This window comes from Thalassophryne amazonica, chromosome 8 (genome assembly GCF_902500255.1).
Source record: "Thalassophryne amazonica chromosome 8, fThaAma1.1, whole genome shotgun sequence".
NCBI classification, from domain to species: Eukaryota; Metazoa; Chordata; class Actinopteri; order Batrachoidiformes; family Batrachoididae; genus Thalassophryne; species Thalassophryne amazonica.
In genome coordinates, this window is record NC_047110.1 from 2,633,510 (window position 1) to 2,648,669 (window position 15,160).

Below are 15,160 nucleotides of genomic sequence, written 5' to 3' on the forward strand. Positions count from 1 at the left end.
TCCAAACCGTGACTATCCAGGGTTGGGACCAGGAAGCAGAGTTGTAGTGTTACACACCTCTCTGCAGCTTCTCTCCCCCTGCCATACCCTCATTACCCCATCCCCGTAGAGACGGTGCCTGCTCCCAGACCACCAATAACCAGCAAAAATCTATTTAAGCATAAAAATTCAAAAGAAAAAATAATATAGCACCTTCAACTACACCACAGACTAAAACAGTTAAATGTGGTCTATTAAACATTAGGTCTCTCTCTTCTAAGTCCCTGTTAGTAAATGATATAATAATTGATCAACGTATTGATTTATTCTGCCTTACAGAAACCTGGTTACAGCAGGATGAATATGTTAGTTTAAATGAGTCAACACCCCCGAGTCACACTAACTGTCAGAATGCTCGTAGCAGCGGGCCGGTGGAGGATTAGCAGCAATCTTCCATTCCAGCTTATTAATTAATCAAAACCCAGACAGAGCTTTAACTCATTTGAAAGCTTGACTCTTATTATTGTCCATCCAAATTGGAAGTCCCAAAAACCAGTTTTATTTGTTGTTATCTATCGTCCACCTGGTCGTTACTGTGAGTTTCTCTGTGAATTTTCAGACCTTTTGTCTGACTTAGTGCTTAGCTCAGATAAGATAATTATAGTGGGCGATTTTAACATCCACACAGATGCTGAGAATGACAGCCTCAACACTGCATTTAATCTATTATTAGACTCAATTGGCTTTGCTCAAAATGTAAATGAGTCCACCCACCACTTTAATCATATCTTAGATCTTGTTCTGACTTATGGTATGGAAATAGAAGACTTAACAGTATTCCCTGAAAACTCCCTTCTGTCTGATCATTTCTTAATAACATTTACATTTTGTTGGGGAAGTGTCGTGACACGGACCCACAACAGGGGGCGTTAATGAAGGGACAATGGAATAGCCAAAAAGTAACAATTTAATGTTGTGAAGGTGCACAACGTGATACAGACAGATACAAATATGTGTTATATCAATCCAACAAAAGGTGACGTGTGGCAGGCTCGAAGATAGGAGTCCGGTGAGAGAGAAGTCGGAACCCACACAAGCCTCACCACCAACGGACCTGAAGAACACCGGAGCCGCCAAGCCCTGCGCCCCAGGTGGCCACTGTCTTCAGCAGTCAGACCCGGTACTGCTGGCAGAAAACAGAAACAGTTCTGGATGAGTGTGAGTCCGCACACTCAGTAATCCCACAGTCTGTGTTCAGTTAAGGAGGGAGAACCTCCACCTCCAATCACACACTCGTGCAGCTCCTGAGTTAACCACTTATCTGAGTGGGGTGTGAGGCGAAGCCGTCGCAGTCCACACCAAACGCCAACTCCGCAGATAAGGCACACCACAGGAAAACGGCTGCAAAAAGAGATCAGACTAATACTCAAAGTTTAAGTCAGCAGAGAAAATTACCTGTATGGTAGACGATTTCTCGGCGAGGAGGTGGGTTGCAGTCTGGTCTTTATAGTGGTGGTGATGGGTGACAGCTGGTGTTGATTGATGACAGCTGTCACCTCCAGCGGCTCCGACGCCCTCTCGTGCTTGGAGCCCGCACTCCAAGCAGGGCGCCATCTGTGGTGGTGGGCCAGCAGTACCTCCTCTTCAGTGGCCCACACAACAGGACCCCCCCTCAACAGGCACCTCCTGGCGCCCGACCAGGTTTATCCGGGTGCCGAGCGTAGAAGTCGGCCAGGAGGGCCGGGTCCAGGATGAAGCTGCTTTTCACCCAGGAGCATTCCTCGGGACCATACCCCTCCCAGTCCACCAGATACTGGAAGCCCCGACCCTTGCGACGGACGTCCAGAAGCCGACGCACGACCCACCACTTTAATCATATCTTAGATCTTGTTCTGACTTATGGTATGGAATAGAAGACTTAACTGTATTCCCTGAAAACTCCCTTCTGTCTGATCATTTCTTAATAACATTTACTCTGATGGACTACCAGCAGGGGGAATAAGTTTCATTAGAAGTCTTTCAGAAAGCGCTGTAACTAGGTTTAAGGATATGATTCCTTCTTTATGTTCTCTAATGCCATATACCAACACAGTGCAGAGTACCTACCTAAACTCTGTAAGTGAGATAGAGTATCGTCAATAGTTTTACATCCTCATTGAAGACAACTTTGGATGCTGTAGCTCCTCTAAAAAAGAGAGCTTTAAATCAGAAGTGCCTGACTCCGTGGTATAACTCACAAACTCGTAGCTTAAAGCAGATAACCCGTAAGTTGGAGAGGAAATGGCGTCTCACTAATTTAGAAGATCTTCACTTAGCCTGGAAAAAGAGTCTGTTGCTCTATAAAAAAGCCCTCCGTAAAGCTAGGACATCTTTCTACTCATCACTAATTGAAGAAAATAAGAACAACCCCAGGTTTCTTTTCAGCACTGTAGCCAGGCTGACAAAGAGTCAGAGCTCTATTGAGCTGAGTATTAACTTTAACTAGTAATGACTTCATGACTTTCTTTGCTAACAAAATTTTAACTATTAGAGAAAAAATTACTCATAACCATCCCAAAGACGTATCGTTATCTTTGGCTGCTTTCAGTGATGCCGGTATTTGGTTAGACTCTTTCTCTCCGATTGTTCTGTCTGAGTTATTTTCATTAGTTACTTCATCCAAACCATCAACATGTTTATTAGACCCCATTCCTACCAGGCTGCTCAAGGAAGCCCTACCATTATTTAATGCTTCGATCTTAAATATGATCAATCTATCTTTGTTAGTTGGCTATGTACCACAGGCTTTTAAGGTGGCAGTAATTAAACCATTACTTAAAAAGCCATCACTTGACCCAGCTATCTTAGCTAATTATAGGCCAATCTCCAACCTTCCTTTTCTCTCAAAAATTCTTGAAAGGGTAGTTGTAAAACAGCTAACTGATCATCTGCAGAGGAATGGTCTATTTGAAGAGTTTCAGTCAGGTTTTAGAATTCATCATAGTACAGAAACAGCATTAGTGAAGGTTACAAATGATCTTCTTATGGCCTTGGACAGTGGACTCATCTCTGTGCTTGTTCTGTTAGACCTCAGTGCTGCTTTTGATACTGTTGACCATAAATTTTATTACAGAGATTAGAGCATGCCATAGGTATTAAAGGCACTGCGCTGCGGTGGTTTGAATCATATTTGTCTAATAGATTACAATTTGTTCATGTAAATGGGGAATCTTCTTCACAGACTAAAGTTAATTATGGAGTTCCACAAGGTTCTGTGCTAGGACCAATTTTATTCACTTTATACATGCTTCCTTTAGGCAGTATTATTAGACGGTATTTGCTTAAATTTTCACTGTTACGCAGATGATACCCAGCTTTATCTATCCATGAAGCCAGAGGACACACACCAATTAGCTAAACTGCAGGATTGTCTTACAGACATAAAGACATGGATGACCTCTAATTTCCTGCTTTTAAACTCAGATAAAACTCAAGTTATTGTACTTGCCCCACAAATCTTAGAAACATGGTGTCTAACCAGATCCTTACTCTGGATGGCATTACCCTGACCTCTAGTAATACTGTGAGAAATCTTGGAGTCATTTTGATCAGGATATGTCATTCAAAGCGCATATTAAACAAATATGTAGGACTGCTTTTTTGCATTTACGCAATATCTCTAAATCAGAAGGTCTTGTCTCAGAGTGATGCTGAAAAACTAATTCATGCATTTATTTCCTCTAGGCTGGACTATTGTAATTCATATTATCAGGTTGTCCTAAAAGTTTCCCTAAAAAGCCTTCAGTTAATTCAAAATGCTGCAGCTAGAGTACTGACGGGGACTAGAAGGAGAGAGCATATCTCACCCATATTGGCCTCTCTTCATTGGCTTCCTGTTAATTCTAGAATAGAATTTAAAATTCTTCTTCTTACTTATAAGGTTTTGAATAATCAGGTCCCAGCTTATCTTAGGGACCTCGTAGTACCATATCACCCCAATAGAGCGCTTCGCTCTCAGACTGCAGGCTTACTTGTAGTTCCTAGGGTTTGTAAGAGTAGAATGGGAGGCAGAGCCTTCAGCTTTCAGGCTCCTCTCCTGTGGAACCAGCTCCCAATTCAGATCAGGGAGACAGACACCCTCTCTACTTTTAAGATTAGGCTTAAAACTTTCCTTTTTGCTAAAGCTTATAGTTAGGGCTGGATCAGGTGACCCTGAACCATCTAGTTATGCTGCTGTAGACGTAGACTGCTGGGGGGTTCCCATGATGCACTGTTTCTTTCTCTTTTTGCTCTGTATGCACCACTCTGCATTTAATCATTAGTGATTGATCTCTGCTCCCCTCCACAGCATGTCTTTTTCCTGGTTCTCTCCCTCAGCCCAACCAGTCCCAGCAGAAGACTGCCCCTCCCTGAGCCTGGTTCTGCTGGAGGTTTCTTCCTGTTAAAAGGGAGTTTTTTCCTTCCCACTGTAGCCAAGGCTTGCTCACAGGGGGTCGTTTTGACCGTTGGGGTTTTACATGATTATTGTATGGCCTTGCCTTGCAGTGTAAAGCGCCTTGGGGCAACTGTTTGTTGTGATTTGGTGCTATATAAAAAAATTGATTGATTGATTGATTTCACACCCAGAGCAGAAAAGTGCGGGAGAGACAGGAGAAGCCGCCATGCTAAATCGGCTAAGAGCTAGTAGCTACGCTAAGCTAGCGGATTCCTAAAAACACGCAAAGTGAATAATGTGTAATAATTTAGAGGTGATTCAGCAGAGGGAGTGCTTTAGTTAAGGCACGTGAAGATTACACTGGGAACAAATCGTTATCTAGTTAACTAGATCAATCTAACTGCGCAGATTAAACAGCTAACAGATACAGAAAAACACCGCTGTGCTCCGGAACAGGAAGTGATACAATACCGCAGTGAGAGCCACCACCAGTAGAGGCAAGCAAATCCATGCAAGTTTTTTGTACACGAGGGCCCTGATGTTAAAGCTGGAACACTAATCAGACCCAGTTATACTGCAGCGTAAATACTGCTTAAAAAAAGATAATTCTCCACATCCCAATTTAGTTAGAGGTTGTAGTAAAATGTAACACAGTAATATTGATTCAACATTTTAGTTTCAAAAAATATTATTATTATTATTATTATTGTTGTTGTTGTTGTTGTGTTGTTAGTAGTAGTAGTTCATGCAAAAAAATGTCTTCAAAAGTGGACCTCTACTCTCAGGGTGTTGGGGTGTTCTATCCTCTTAAAGTCCTCTAAGTCTTGTGAGGACAGAGAGATGCTGCGGCTGAGTGAAGTGTGGTCAGTCAGTGCTGGAGGCCTTTAAAATCCACTTACTCTAAACGCCTGACTGGTTTTAAATGTGACAGACTCTCCACAAATGTGTAAACAGGCTGTGCTCTGCATGTGCATGTTCAGTGCCCTCCAAACGTATTACACTTGATATTTCACATATCTTAATTTGTTTATGCCATTTCAATTGCAAAAATGCAAAAAAAAAAAAAAAAAAAATCTAAAATTCTAAAATTATTTTAAAACTGAAAGCAAATCTCTCCAAAGTGATATAAATAAATTAAAATATAAAAGCAAGATGATGGGTTGCATAAGTAATGGTGTAATACCTGTAAATGATCAGTTTAATTGCCAGTTTTCTTTAGACAAATCAGGGGATGGATACATTACATTTTCAAGTCACTGAATATGTCTTGGACTTTATTTAAATCAGTTATGAAGAAATACAAACAGTATGACACTCTCAACCCAGTCTCACGGCAAGTCGTGATTCAGCAAACGAAATATACATAATCTATTGGTTTGTGATATTGTGACGAAAAGTGCCTCATTTTCATCACGGCAGCACAATTCATTGTAATACTTTACGTGATGGTTGCATGAAATTAAAAGTGAAGCGGGGGTCGGGTGGTTAAGGTTAGGGCTGGGGGCAGGAGTAGGGTTAGCAATAATGAGTCAAAAAAAAAAAAACCCTCTCATGAAAATTTGACTCATTTTGTGACGGGAGCATGAAAAAAAAAACTGGGCACTCTACAGGTGCTGGTCATATAATTAGAATATCATGAAAAAGTTGATTTATTTCAGTAATTCCATTCAAAAAGTGAAACTTGTATATAATATTCATTCATTACACACAGACTGATATATTTCAAATGTTTATTTCATTTAATGCTGATGATTATAACTGACAACCAATGAAAATCCCAAATTCAGTATCTCAGAAAATTAGAATATTACTTCAGACCAATACAAAAAAAAAAAGAAAAAAGGATTTCTAGCAATGTTGGCCCAATGAAAAGTATGAACATGAACAGTATGAACATGTCCAGCACTCGATACATAGTCGGGGCTCCTTTTGCCTGAATTCCTGCAGTAATGCGGCACGGAGTCGATCAGTCTGTGGCACTGCTCAGGTGGTATGAGAGCCCAGGTTGCTCTGATGGTGGCCTTCAGCTCTTCTGCATTGTTGGGTCTGGCATGTGGCATCTTCCTCTTCACAATACCCCATAGATTTTCTATGGGGTTAACGGTCAGGCAAGTTTGCTGGCCAATTAAGAACAGGGATACCATGGTCCTTAAACCAGGTACTGGTAGCTTTGGCACTGTGTGCAGGGGCCAAGTCCTGTTGGAAAATGAAATCTGTATCTCCATAAAGTTGGTCAGCAGCAGGAAGCAAGAAGTGCTCTACAACTTCCTGGTAGGCGGCTGCGTTGACCTCAGACCTCAGAAAACCACAGTGGACCAACACCAGCAGATGACACGGCACCCAAACCATCACTGACTGTGGAAACTTTACACTGGACCTCAAGCAACGTGGATTCTGTGCCTCTCCTCCTCTTCCTCCAGACTCTGCGACCTTGATTTTCAAAGGAAATGCAAAATGTACTTTGATCAAAGAACATAACTTTGGAGCACTCAGCAGCAGTCCAGAGTCCTTTTTGTCTTTAGTCCAGACAAGACATTGAGTCAGCAGTCTGCACCATGATTGTGTAGCCCACAGAACTAGACTGAGAGACCAGTTAAAGGCCTTTGCAGGTGTTTGGAGTTAATCAGCTGATTAGAGTCTGACACCAGGTGTCTTCAATATTCAAACTTTTCACAATATTCTAATTTTCTGAGATACTGAATTTGGGGATTTTCATTAGTTGTCAGTTATAATCATCAAAATGAAAGGAAATAAACACTTGAAATATATCAGTCTGTGTGGAATGAATGAATACATTATACAAGTTTCACTTTCTGAATGGAATTACTGAAATAAATCAACTTTTTCATGATATTCTAATTATATGACCAGCACCTGTATGGTAAATCTGTGTGGAGTAGACAGTTCTCAAAAACTGAGTGACTGTGCAAGAAGGAGAAGAGTGAGGAAAGACACCAAGACACCCAAAAGAAGTTACAGGCTTCTGTGGCTGTGATTGGAGGGATTGTGCAGAGTGCATGTTTGAGTTTTGTATCAGCAGTTATACAGCTTCATGATGAAACTGTACAGAGGAGGATTTCAGCAGAACCACATGGCCACAATGCATCCCACAGCCACACGGGGGCCCACAGCCATGGCACCACAGAGAACAGAGCCACTCCACTCTGGGATAGGTCCAGTACACTGTACCAGCAGGGGGTGAGAAGTGATCACCAGTCACTCAGTGAAAGACTGTCTCCCAAACTCCAAATGCTCACAGGAGATAGACAGTTCCAGTCCAAACATCACTCAGATCTCACAGCAGAGTGAGAATCAGGTTGATGTCTCTGCACTGTCACGGAAGAGAAGACTCAGCATCTCCACCCACCTGGAAGGTATCCACACCATCCCCACCACCTCCCTGACCAATCCTAGGGCCAGTTCTCAACCCAACTGTGGATACAAGACAACGGCAGCTCCACTATGCAGCTTCCTATCACAGGCCTGTGCCCCCACCCTCAGCCACTGCCAGGGAGACGCTGAGGCCATTCGAGGGACCCTCAGCCATGTTTATGGGTCTCTGGCCTTCCTGGCACCTTTCAGCAAGATGAACATGGGTAAGAATAGACTTCTTCCCCTTGCAGTCACTGACTACGGTCCCGCAGCTCCCTTTAACCATCCCACACACCCCTGTATGGTGCATTTTGAGTTATGTTGGAAATTTCGCCATGGAACCAGTGGAGAACATGCATGCAGGGTAAAAACAGGAGATGACAAGCCACAGCCAGAAGACCACTCCCCATGCCTCAAGCCACGGATTACCCCTTGAGATGTAGGTGTGTGAGTGTGAGTGTTATGATGTACATAAAGTGTACACCAAGCATGCTGGAACTGAAATTATGATGCATTGGGGATGCAGACATAACAATGTAGGGCAGCAGGAGGCCCGGCAGCCCTCACATGTCCCGGCTACCAACATGCCTGAGCCCCACTATGACCTGAAATCTCTGACTTTTAACATGGAATTAAAATCAAACACCACTTAAAAAGGGTCCAGGGGGGCAGCACAAAGGAAGAATAGCATCCTCCTCCCAAAAAAAAACTCCTCATAGACCACCCACAGCAGGCTCTAGCTCAAAGCCTGTCTATGGTTTTAGGAATTGAAATGAAACATGGACAGACTCACAGCAATGGCGTACATGGTGATGTTGTCTCTCTCGCTGTCAGCGACGGCCTGCAGAAGCTGTGGGCTGTCATGAGACTCTCCATCTGTGATCACAATCATCACCTTCTTAGCACCTGGACGACCACCGCGTCTGAACCCTTCAGTGCTTCATGAAAATAACAGTCATCTTAAGTTCAGCAGGACATCATGTGCTGATTCCAGACGTGCACATGGTGAGTGAGCGTGGGAGTCATTTCTCCTAAAAGCGCAGTTTGATAACATACCGAGCCACATTGATCCCAAGCGCTGTCCGGGTTTCCTCACCACCTCGCTGGTCAATGGTCCTGGCAGCATCCACTACCTCCTCCACCGTCTGGTAATCGCCCAGGCCAAACTCATGGACCACAGTGGAACCATACTGCACCACACCCACCTGTGGAGAGAAAACCCCTCAGTCGCGGCACAGTGGCTACGTCATGACCAGAAGCGACCTTCGCCTGGATGGCGGTGCCGCGTGCTGATGGTTGTTTGCTGCCTGCAGCTGTTCAGGGTTTAACTCTGTGCAAGAAGAACTCTTCAGTGTTAACTGCTGAATGTCAGGTTGTCCTGTCCAAACTTGTGACACTGCCCTGAGCTCCTGTTCCCTTCACTCAGACAAAACCCAAAGACCGAGCTCCTTCATCCAGGGTAAGATCTTGCTCCCAGCCTTCCTGTTCCAGAGGGGTGTCCTCTGAACTGGAGCTGCTGGTTTATTCATACTGTTTCAACCCACACTGGAGATACATACATCCATTTAAAAATGCCAGTTGTTGTTGCCAGAATACATCTGTAAAAATATGTAAAAAGAACAACCTGTAATTCTTATGGTATAAAGCTGCTGATTACTTATGCAAAAACATCAAGTTTCTTTCTAAATTAATACTATTGTGTTGTTTTTAGGCAGCACAGTGGCTTAGTGGTTATCACTGTTGCCTCACAGCAAGGAGGTCATGGGTTTGATTCCCACCTGTGGCCTTTCTGTGTGGACTTTTCATGTTCGGCACGTGTTTGTGTGGGTTCTGTCCGGTTGCTCCAGCTTCCTCCCACATCTAAAGACATGCAGGTTAGGAGAACTGGAAGCTTTAAATTGTCTGTAGGTTTTTGTTTGTCCGTATGTGTCCCTACGACAGACTGGAGTCCTGTCCAGGGTAAACCCACCTCACACCCTGTGACTGCTGGGATAGACTCCAGCCCCCAGCAACCCAGTTGAAGATGAGTGTGTGTGTGTGTGTGTGTGTGTGTGTGTGTGTGTGTGTGTGTGTGTGTGTGTGTGTGTGTGTGTGTGTGTGTGTGTGTGTGTGTGTGTGTGTGTGTGTGTGTGTTGTTTTTAAACTAATTAGTTATGTAGAATTTAAATGCAGTTGTTACTTATTGCACATTGAATCCCACTCAGTGAGATTTCATTGTGCTGTTTGTCATGTTCCTGTCCATAATGGGTTCATTCTGAATGGGTCTTTATGTTAGATTTCTTGTGCAGGTAACCTAGTTTCAGCCTTGCTTCCAGGGTCTATGTTAGGTTCAGTTTTTGCTCTGTGGTCACTGTGGTTTGGTTACTTTCTTTTGGTTTATTTTTTGCCACACATGGTTGGTCAGTTCTCACATCTCTTATGTATGTCAATTCACCTCTCCCTCAGCGTAGTACTCAAGTCCCTCTCATTCTAATGTCCATGGCAGTTTGGTAGGTCAGTTTCCCCAGAGGGGGTTGACTGTCGTGACATTTTAGGTCCCACTTCAGTTCCAGGTTCACTCCTTCCTCCTGCCACCCGTCTTTGCACATCTCCGTGTCATCCCCATGAATATACATTGACTCAGGCTACTCATCAGTTCCAACCTCCCGATTCACCAGGGCTTGTTCGGGGATCTTCTGGTCAGCTCCTTGGGCCTTCTGTATTTTCCGTTTACTCCCCTACCAGGCCTCCGGCCTCTTTGTTACATTGTTACCCACCTCACGGTCACCCTTCGGATGCCACATTTGCCCATTTGCCTGCCTGCCCGGTGGTCTCCTCGTTTGTGCTAGGTTGCCCCCTGGTTGGGGTTGGTTATTCTCGGGCAGTTTTTCTGCCCCGTCCGCTGCCCCTGTTGTGTGTATGCAGTTCCCCTGGGTGTGGGTCCATCTTCTTGGTTGTTTGTGCCCTCCTGCCGTTCCACCATCCCCCCACCCGTAATTGGCTTGGTCTGTGGGTTCTGGGGACTGCCAGTGTTGGTCCATTTCTGAATCTTCTGTGTTTTATTTAAATTATATCAGGTTGCCATGGTCATGCTTCAGTTATGGTTGGTTTGGTTTCTTTTTGTCTTTGTGTAGCTTTTCTTTGCCATGTATTTAGTTTTGCTTTGTTTATTATTTGCTTTCACTCTTGGTCCCTTATACTGCTTTAGTCTTAGTTTCATTCTGTTTATCACATTTATTATATTATGCTTTAGTCACAGGGTTGTGTTATTATTTATCTTCTGTGTTGCTGATCTGATTATGTTCCATTTGTTATTTATTGCATTTTCTGTTTATCAGTAATCTTTTATTAATTGCATTATTCTGTAGTCACCGGGTTTGTTTATTCTCTATTTCTCAGTAGTTTATTTTGCTCTTCTCATTTGTGTTTTCAGTTCATATGTTCATGCTTAGTTTGTTGCCTGTCATGGTTGTTCTACGTTCTGTCCTTGCTTTCTGATTTGTCTTTGTTCTCAGTTTTTGCCCTTCTTATTTGACTGCCCCTGCACCACCCCTTGTGTCTTTGGCTGTCACTATTACTCTTTTGTTCTGTGTCTTCATCCATGTCCGCTCTTGCACCTGTTCACGTGTCTTTGTCTGTTTCATCACTCCACTCTGTTTTCCTGCCTTCACTATCTTGCCCCTTGCTTATCTTTGTTCACTAGTCACGCCCCCTTCCAGAACTTTCACTGACACCTGCATCTTGTTTCACTATTCACACCACCAGTTATTTAAGCCCTCACAGTCTCACAGCTCCAACGATCTGCCAGATCGTCGACTTTGTGTCACTTTCCAGCCTCGGTCCCATGCCTAGTTTTGTCCTGCTTATCAGTATTTTTGACTTTGCCTGTTTTTGACCTTGAGTTAGTCTTGCCTCTGATAGCCCTAACACTGTGTATTTTGACCTGTGCCTGTTGACTACGCCACAGTCTCTCATCTGTCTGCTACCTTTGCCACGCTGCTGGACTACACGTGTACCGGCCACCTGCCTGTTGAACCAGTTAAACCCCTTTTTGAACTCTACCAGTCGTGTCAGTTTGTAGTTGTGTCCATACAGTTTGTGCCACGCCTGACACTGTTTCCAATTTGTTCTGTGCCGCTACAGTAGGATGGGCCTGGGTTTGAGCTGTAGAAAGAAAACAAGCCTCAGGTAGCCTTGAACGTGGGACATTTCACTTTGCACCACCGTGCTGTCACAAAATAGGAACAACTCTGAAAATACAACTAACATAGAAATAAATATAATTAACAAATTAACATATTTCTTTATGTATTTGTACAAATTTAGTTCAGAAACATCATGTTGGTTTAGAATTGATTTGGCTAAATATCAATAGATCAGACCAACTCGCACCATGTGATACAACAGTTTTATAATGTAAAATTACAGTATTTTATGCAAAGGTATTTCCATATTTCTCTGTATTTTTGACAGAATTATTCTGGAAACTACAATTGCCAGGGTTTCTTTCTGTAAAACCAACACTTTGATTTCCTCATTTATTAATTAATTTATTTATCTATTTATTATAGTGTACAAAAAGCCGTCACTCTTTCAGAGTGTTCCTCCTCATGATCAGGCAAAGACCTGGATCGTGTCAGAGCTGATGAATAAATGAACCATGACAAACAGCCCCTGCTGTTGTAAGTGATAAAATACGATTTATGACACCAGTGATAAACTGACCTGTGTCTGACCTGGACCAACATAAAACTTTTGAAGGATGTTGATGAGAAAATCCTGGACTTCATACCATGGGTAGATGGAGTTAGAACCATCCAGGACAATCACAATGTCCATGAAAGTTTCACACCCTGGAAGACAACAGGGCAGTTATAGACACAGTCTATAAACCACCAATCAGACAGGTAGGCCAGCAGGCACAGATTACTTACTCTGCAGGGCTGGAGCAAAGGTGTGAAACACTCTGAAGTTTTGGCTGACTGTGGAGCAGATGCCTGTGCTGTAGAAGGAGCTTCCACATTCATGAGACCACAGCGGTCCACAAGCCTGAGGACACATTCAGACACAAAACAGGGACAAAGTGTCAACAGAAAAAGACAACAATGAAATGCAAAAGCAGAGTCCAGCTAAGTCCATGTAAATACAGCAAAGCTCAAAATCCTTAAAACATCTTTTATTTCTGTAAACACAAATGCATTGTGAACCCTGCACCTTCTATTCCAAATCAATAATATGGTCATCGAGTAAAAAGTGATCAAATTTGTTATAACTTCACAGAAAGTGAAGAAAAAGGAATATTCAGCCATTCAAAAAAATTATCTGTCTAGTTTTCTTTACAAACTTAAACATTTACTGTATAAATGAGCTTTCAGGCTCCTCTCCTGTGGAACCAGCTCCCAATTCAGATCAGGGAGACAGACACCCTCTCTACTTTTAAGATTAGGCTTAAAACTTTCCTTTTTGCTAAAGCTTATAGTTAGGGCTGGATCAGGTGACCCTGAACCATCCCTTAGTTATGCTGCTATAGACTTAGACTGCTGGGGGGTTGACCGTTGGGGTTTTACATAATTATTGTATGGCTTTGCCTTACAATATAAAGCACCTTGGGGCAACTGTTTGTTGTGATTTGGCGCTATATAAATAAAATTGATTTGATTTGATATAAAGTGAAAAATGCTTGAAGATTTAATTTTCCTGTGAATCTCTGAACTAATATTTAGCTGTATGAACATTGTTTCTGAGAACTGCTTCACATCTGTGTTTCATGGAGTTGAACAACTTCTGTCCGCTGTGAACAGGTTTTCCTCTCCAGGGGCCTCTGGTACACAGACATGTGTGGATTTCCTCCTGAAACACGACGTACGCCAAAACCCCAAAACTGCAGTACGCACAAAAATATCCAGATGTATCAAAGTGTGCATACGCATGGATCCAAGCACATTCTGTTTGTACATCCCACGGAACGTGGAATTGAGAGTGGAACAAAACTCCTCCCTGGCCACGCCAGTGCGGAGAATGCCGGTTCCTGCCCATCGTCCATGAACCGGCAACTTAAATATGCAATTTCATGTAAATAGGCCATTTGAGCAGGGATTCCCCACGACATCACATCAGACAACATGAACACAGAAAAGAAATTATACTATAGATGACTGGAAATGACGTGGAGACACGCAGGGACCGTTTATTCAGTACGCTGTTAAACTGGAAAAATGATCATGGGAGCTACAGAGCATGTGTGTGTGTGTGTGTGTGTGTGTGTGTGTGTGTGTGTGTGTGTGTGTGTGTGTGTGTGTGTGTGTGTGTGTGTGTGTGTGTGAGAGTGAGTGAGGCCAACACACTGCAAGCTTAAAAAGGTGAGGCACACCTCCGCTGACAGTGTGACATCACAACTTACACACACATTTATTGACAAATACTGAACACAGGAAGCCTGTTAAGAAGCTCTGCAGCTCACCATCAAGCAAAAATAAAGAAGATATTAATAATAATAATAATAATAAAACATATTTAAATGTGCACATGCACAAATGTGGTGGCGCTGGTTTACGAGGTCTATTAGAAAAGTATCCGACCTTATTATTTTTTTCAAAAACCATATGGATTTGAATCACGTGTGATTGCGTCAGACAAGCTTGAACCCTCGTGCGCATGCATGAGTTTTTCCACACCTGTCGGTTGCGTCATTCGCCTGTGAGCAGGCTTTGTGTGAGGAGTGGTCGACCCCCTCGGTGGATTTTCATTGTCAGGAAATGGCGGAATGATTTGGGCTTTTTTTCCCATCAGAATTTTTTCAGAAACTGTTAGAGACTGGCAGCTGGAAACCATTAGAAAAATTTATCTGGCTTTTGGTGAAAATTTTACGGGCTTCACAGAGAATAAGGACTGTTACTACAGCTTTAAGGATGGCTTTAAGGACGCTCGGCATGCCGCGCTCCGTGCCGCTGCGCTCCGTGCCGCCATCGAGAGCCACAAACCAACGGATCATTTCTAAACGGATGGCTCTGTGGATCCGGGACTGTCGTGTGCACTTTCTCTGGTTATCACAAGAGCTGGACATCAGCCATTATCTGGCAGATTTCACTTTTAACAAGAGATTTTGTCATGGAAAGCCGAGCGGAGGCTTTGCGCGTCACGACCGATTTGCTGATGGAGCGAGACAAAGGAACACCTCCATTTTGGTCTCACAGGACGGCTTTGAGATGGCGTTCAGACAGCTGTCGGTGGTTTTTCCATCGAGTGATTATCCGAGAAATTGTGGATGTGCCTGGACATGCCAGAACATGTCCCGTGAGGCGTCATCACGGCGTTGCTGTGCGCCATGCCGCACCTCCGCGATGCGCGAAGCCTCCACTCCTCTTTCTATGACAAAAACTCCTGTAACAGTGGAATGTGCCATTCATTTCCAAACTG

At 43.4% G+C, this 15,160-nt stretch overlaps 1 protein-coding gene across 1 annotated transcript in view; it reads right to left on the bottom strand.

Moving 5' to 3' along the window:
* Positions 1-15,160, bottom strand: part of itga11b (integrin, alpha 11b) — a 267,605-nt gene that overhangs the window by 223,700 nt on the left and 28,745 nt on the right. Inside the window, exons 3-6 of the mRNA XM_034175778.1 lie at positions 12,679-12,793; positions 12,470-12,597; positions 8,822-8,970; positions 8,559-8,703 (exon numbers count right to left, since the gene is read on the bottom strand). Of these exons, the coding sequence (XP_034031669.1) occupies positions 8,559-8,703; positions 8,822-8,970; positions 12,470-12,597; positions 12,679-12,793 (537 nt within the window). The remainder of the gene's footprint in view (positions 1-8,558; positions 8,704-8,821; positions 8,971-12,469; positions 12,598-12,678; positions 12,794-15,160) is intronic.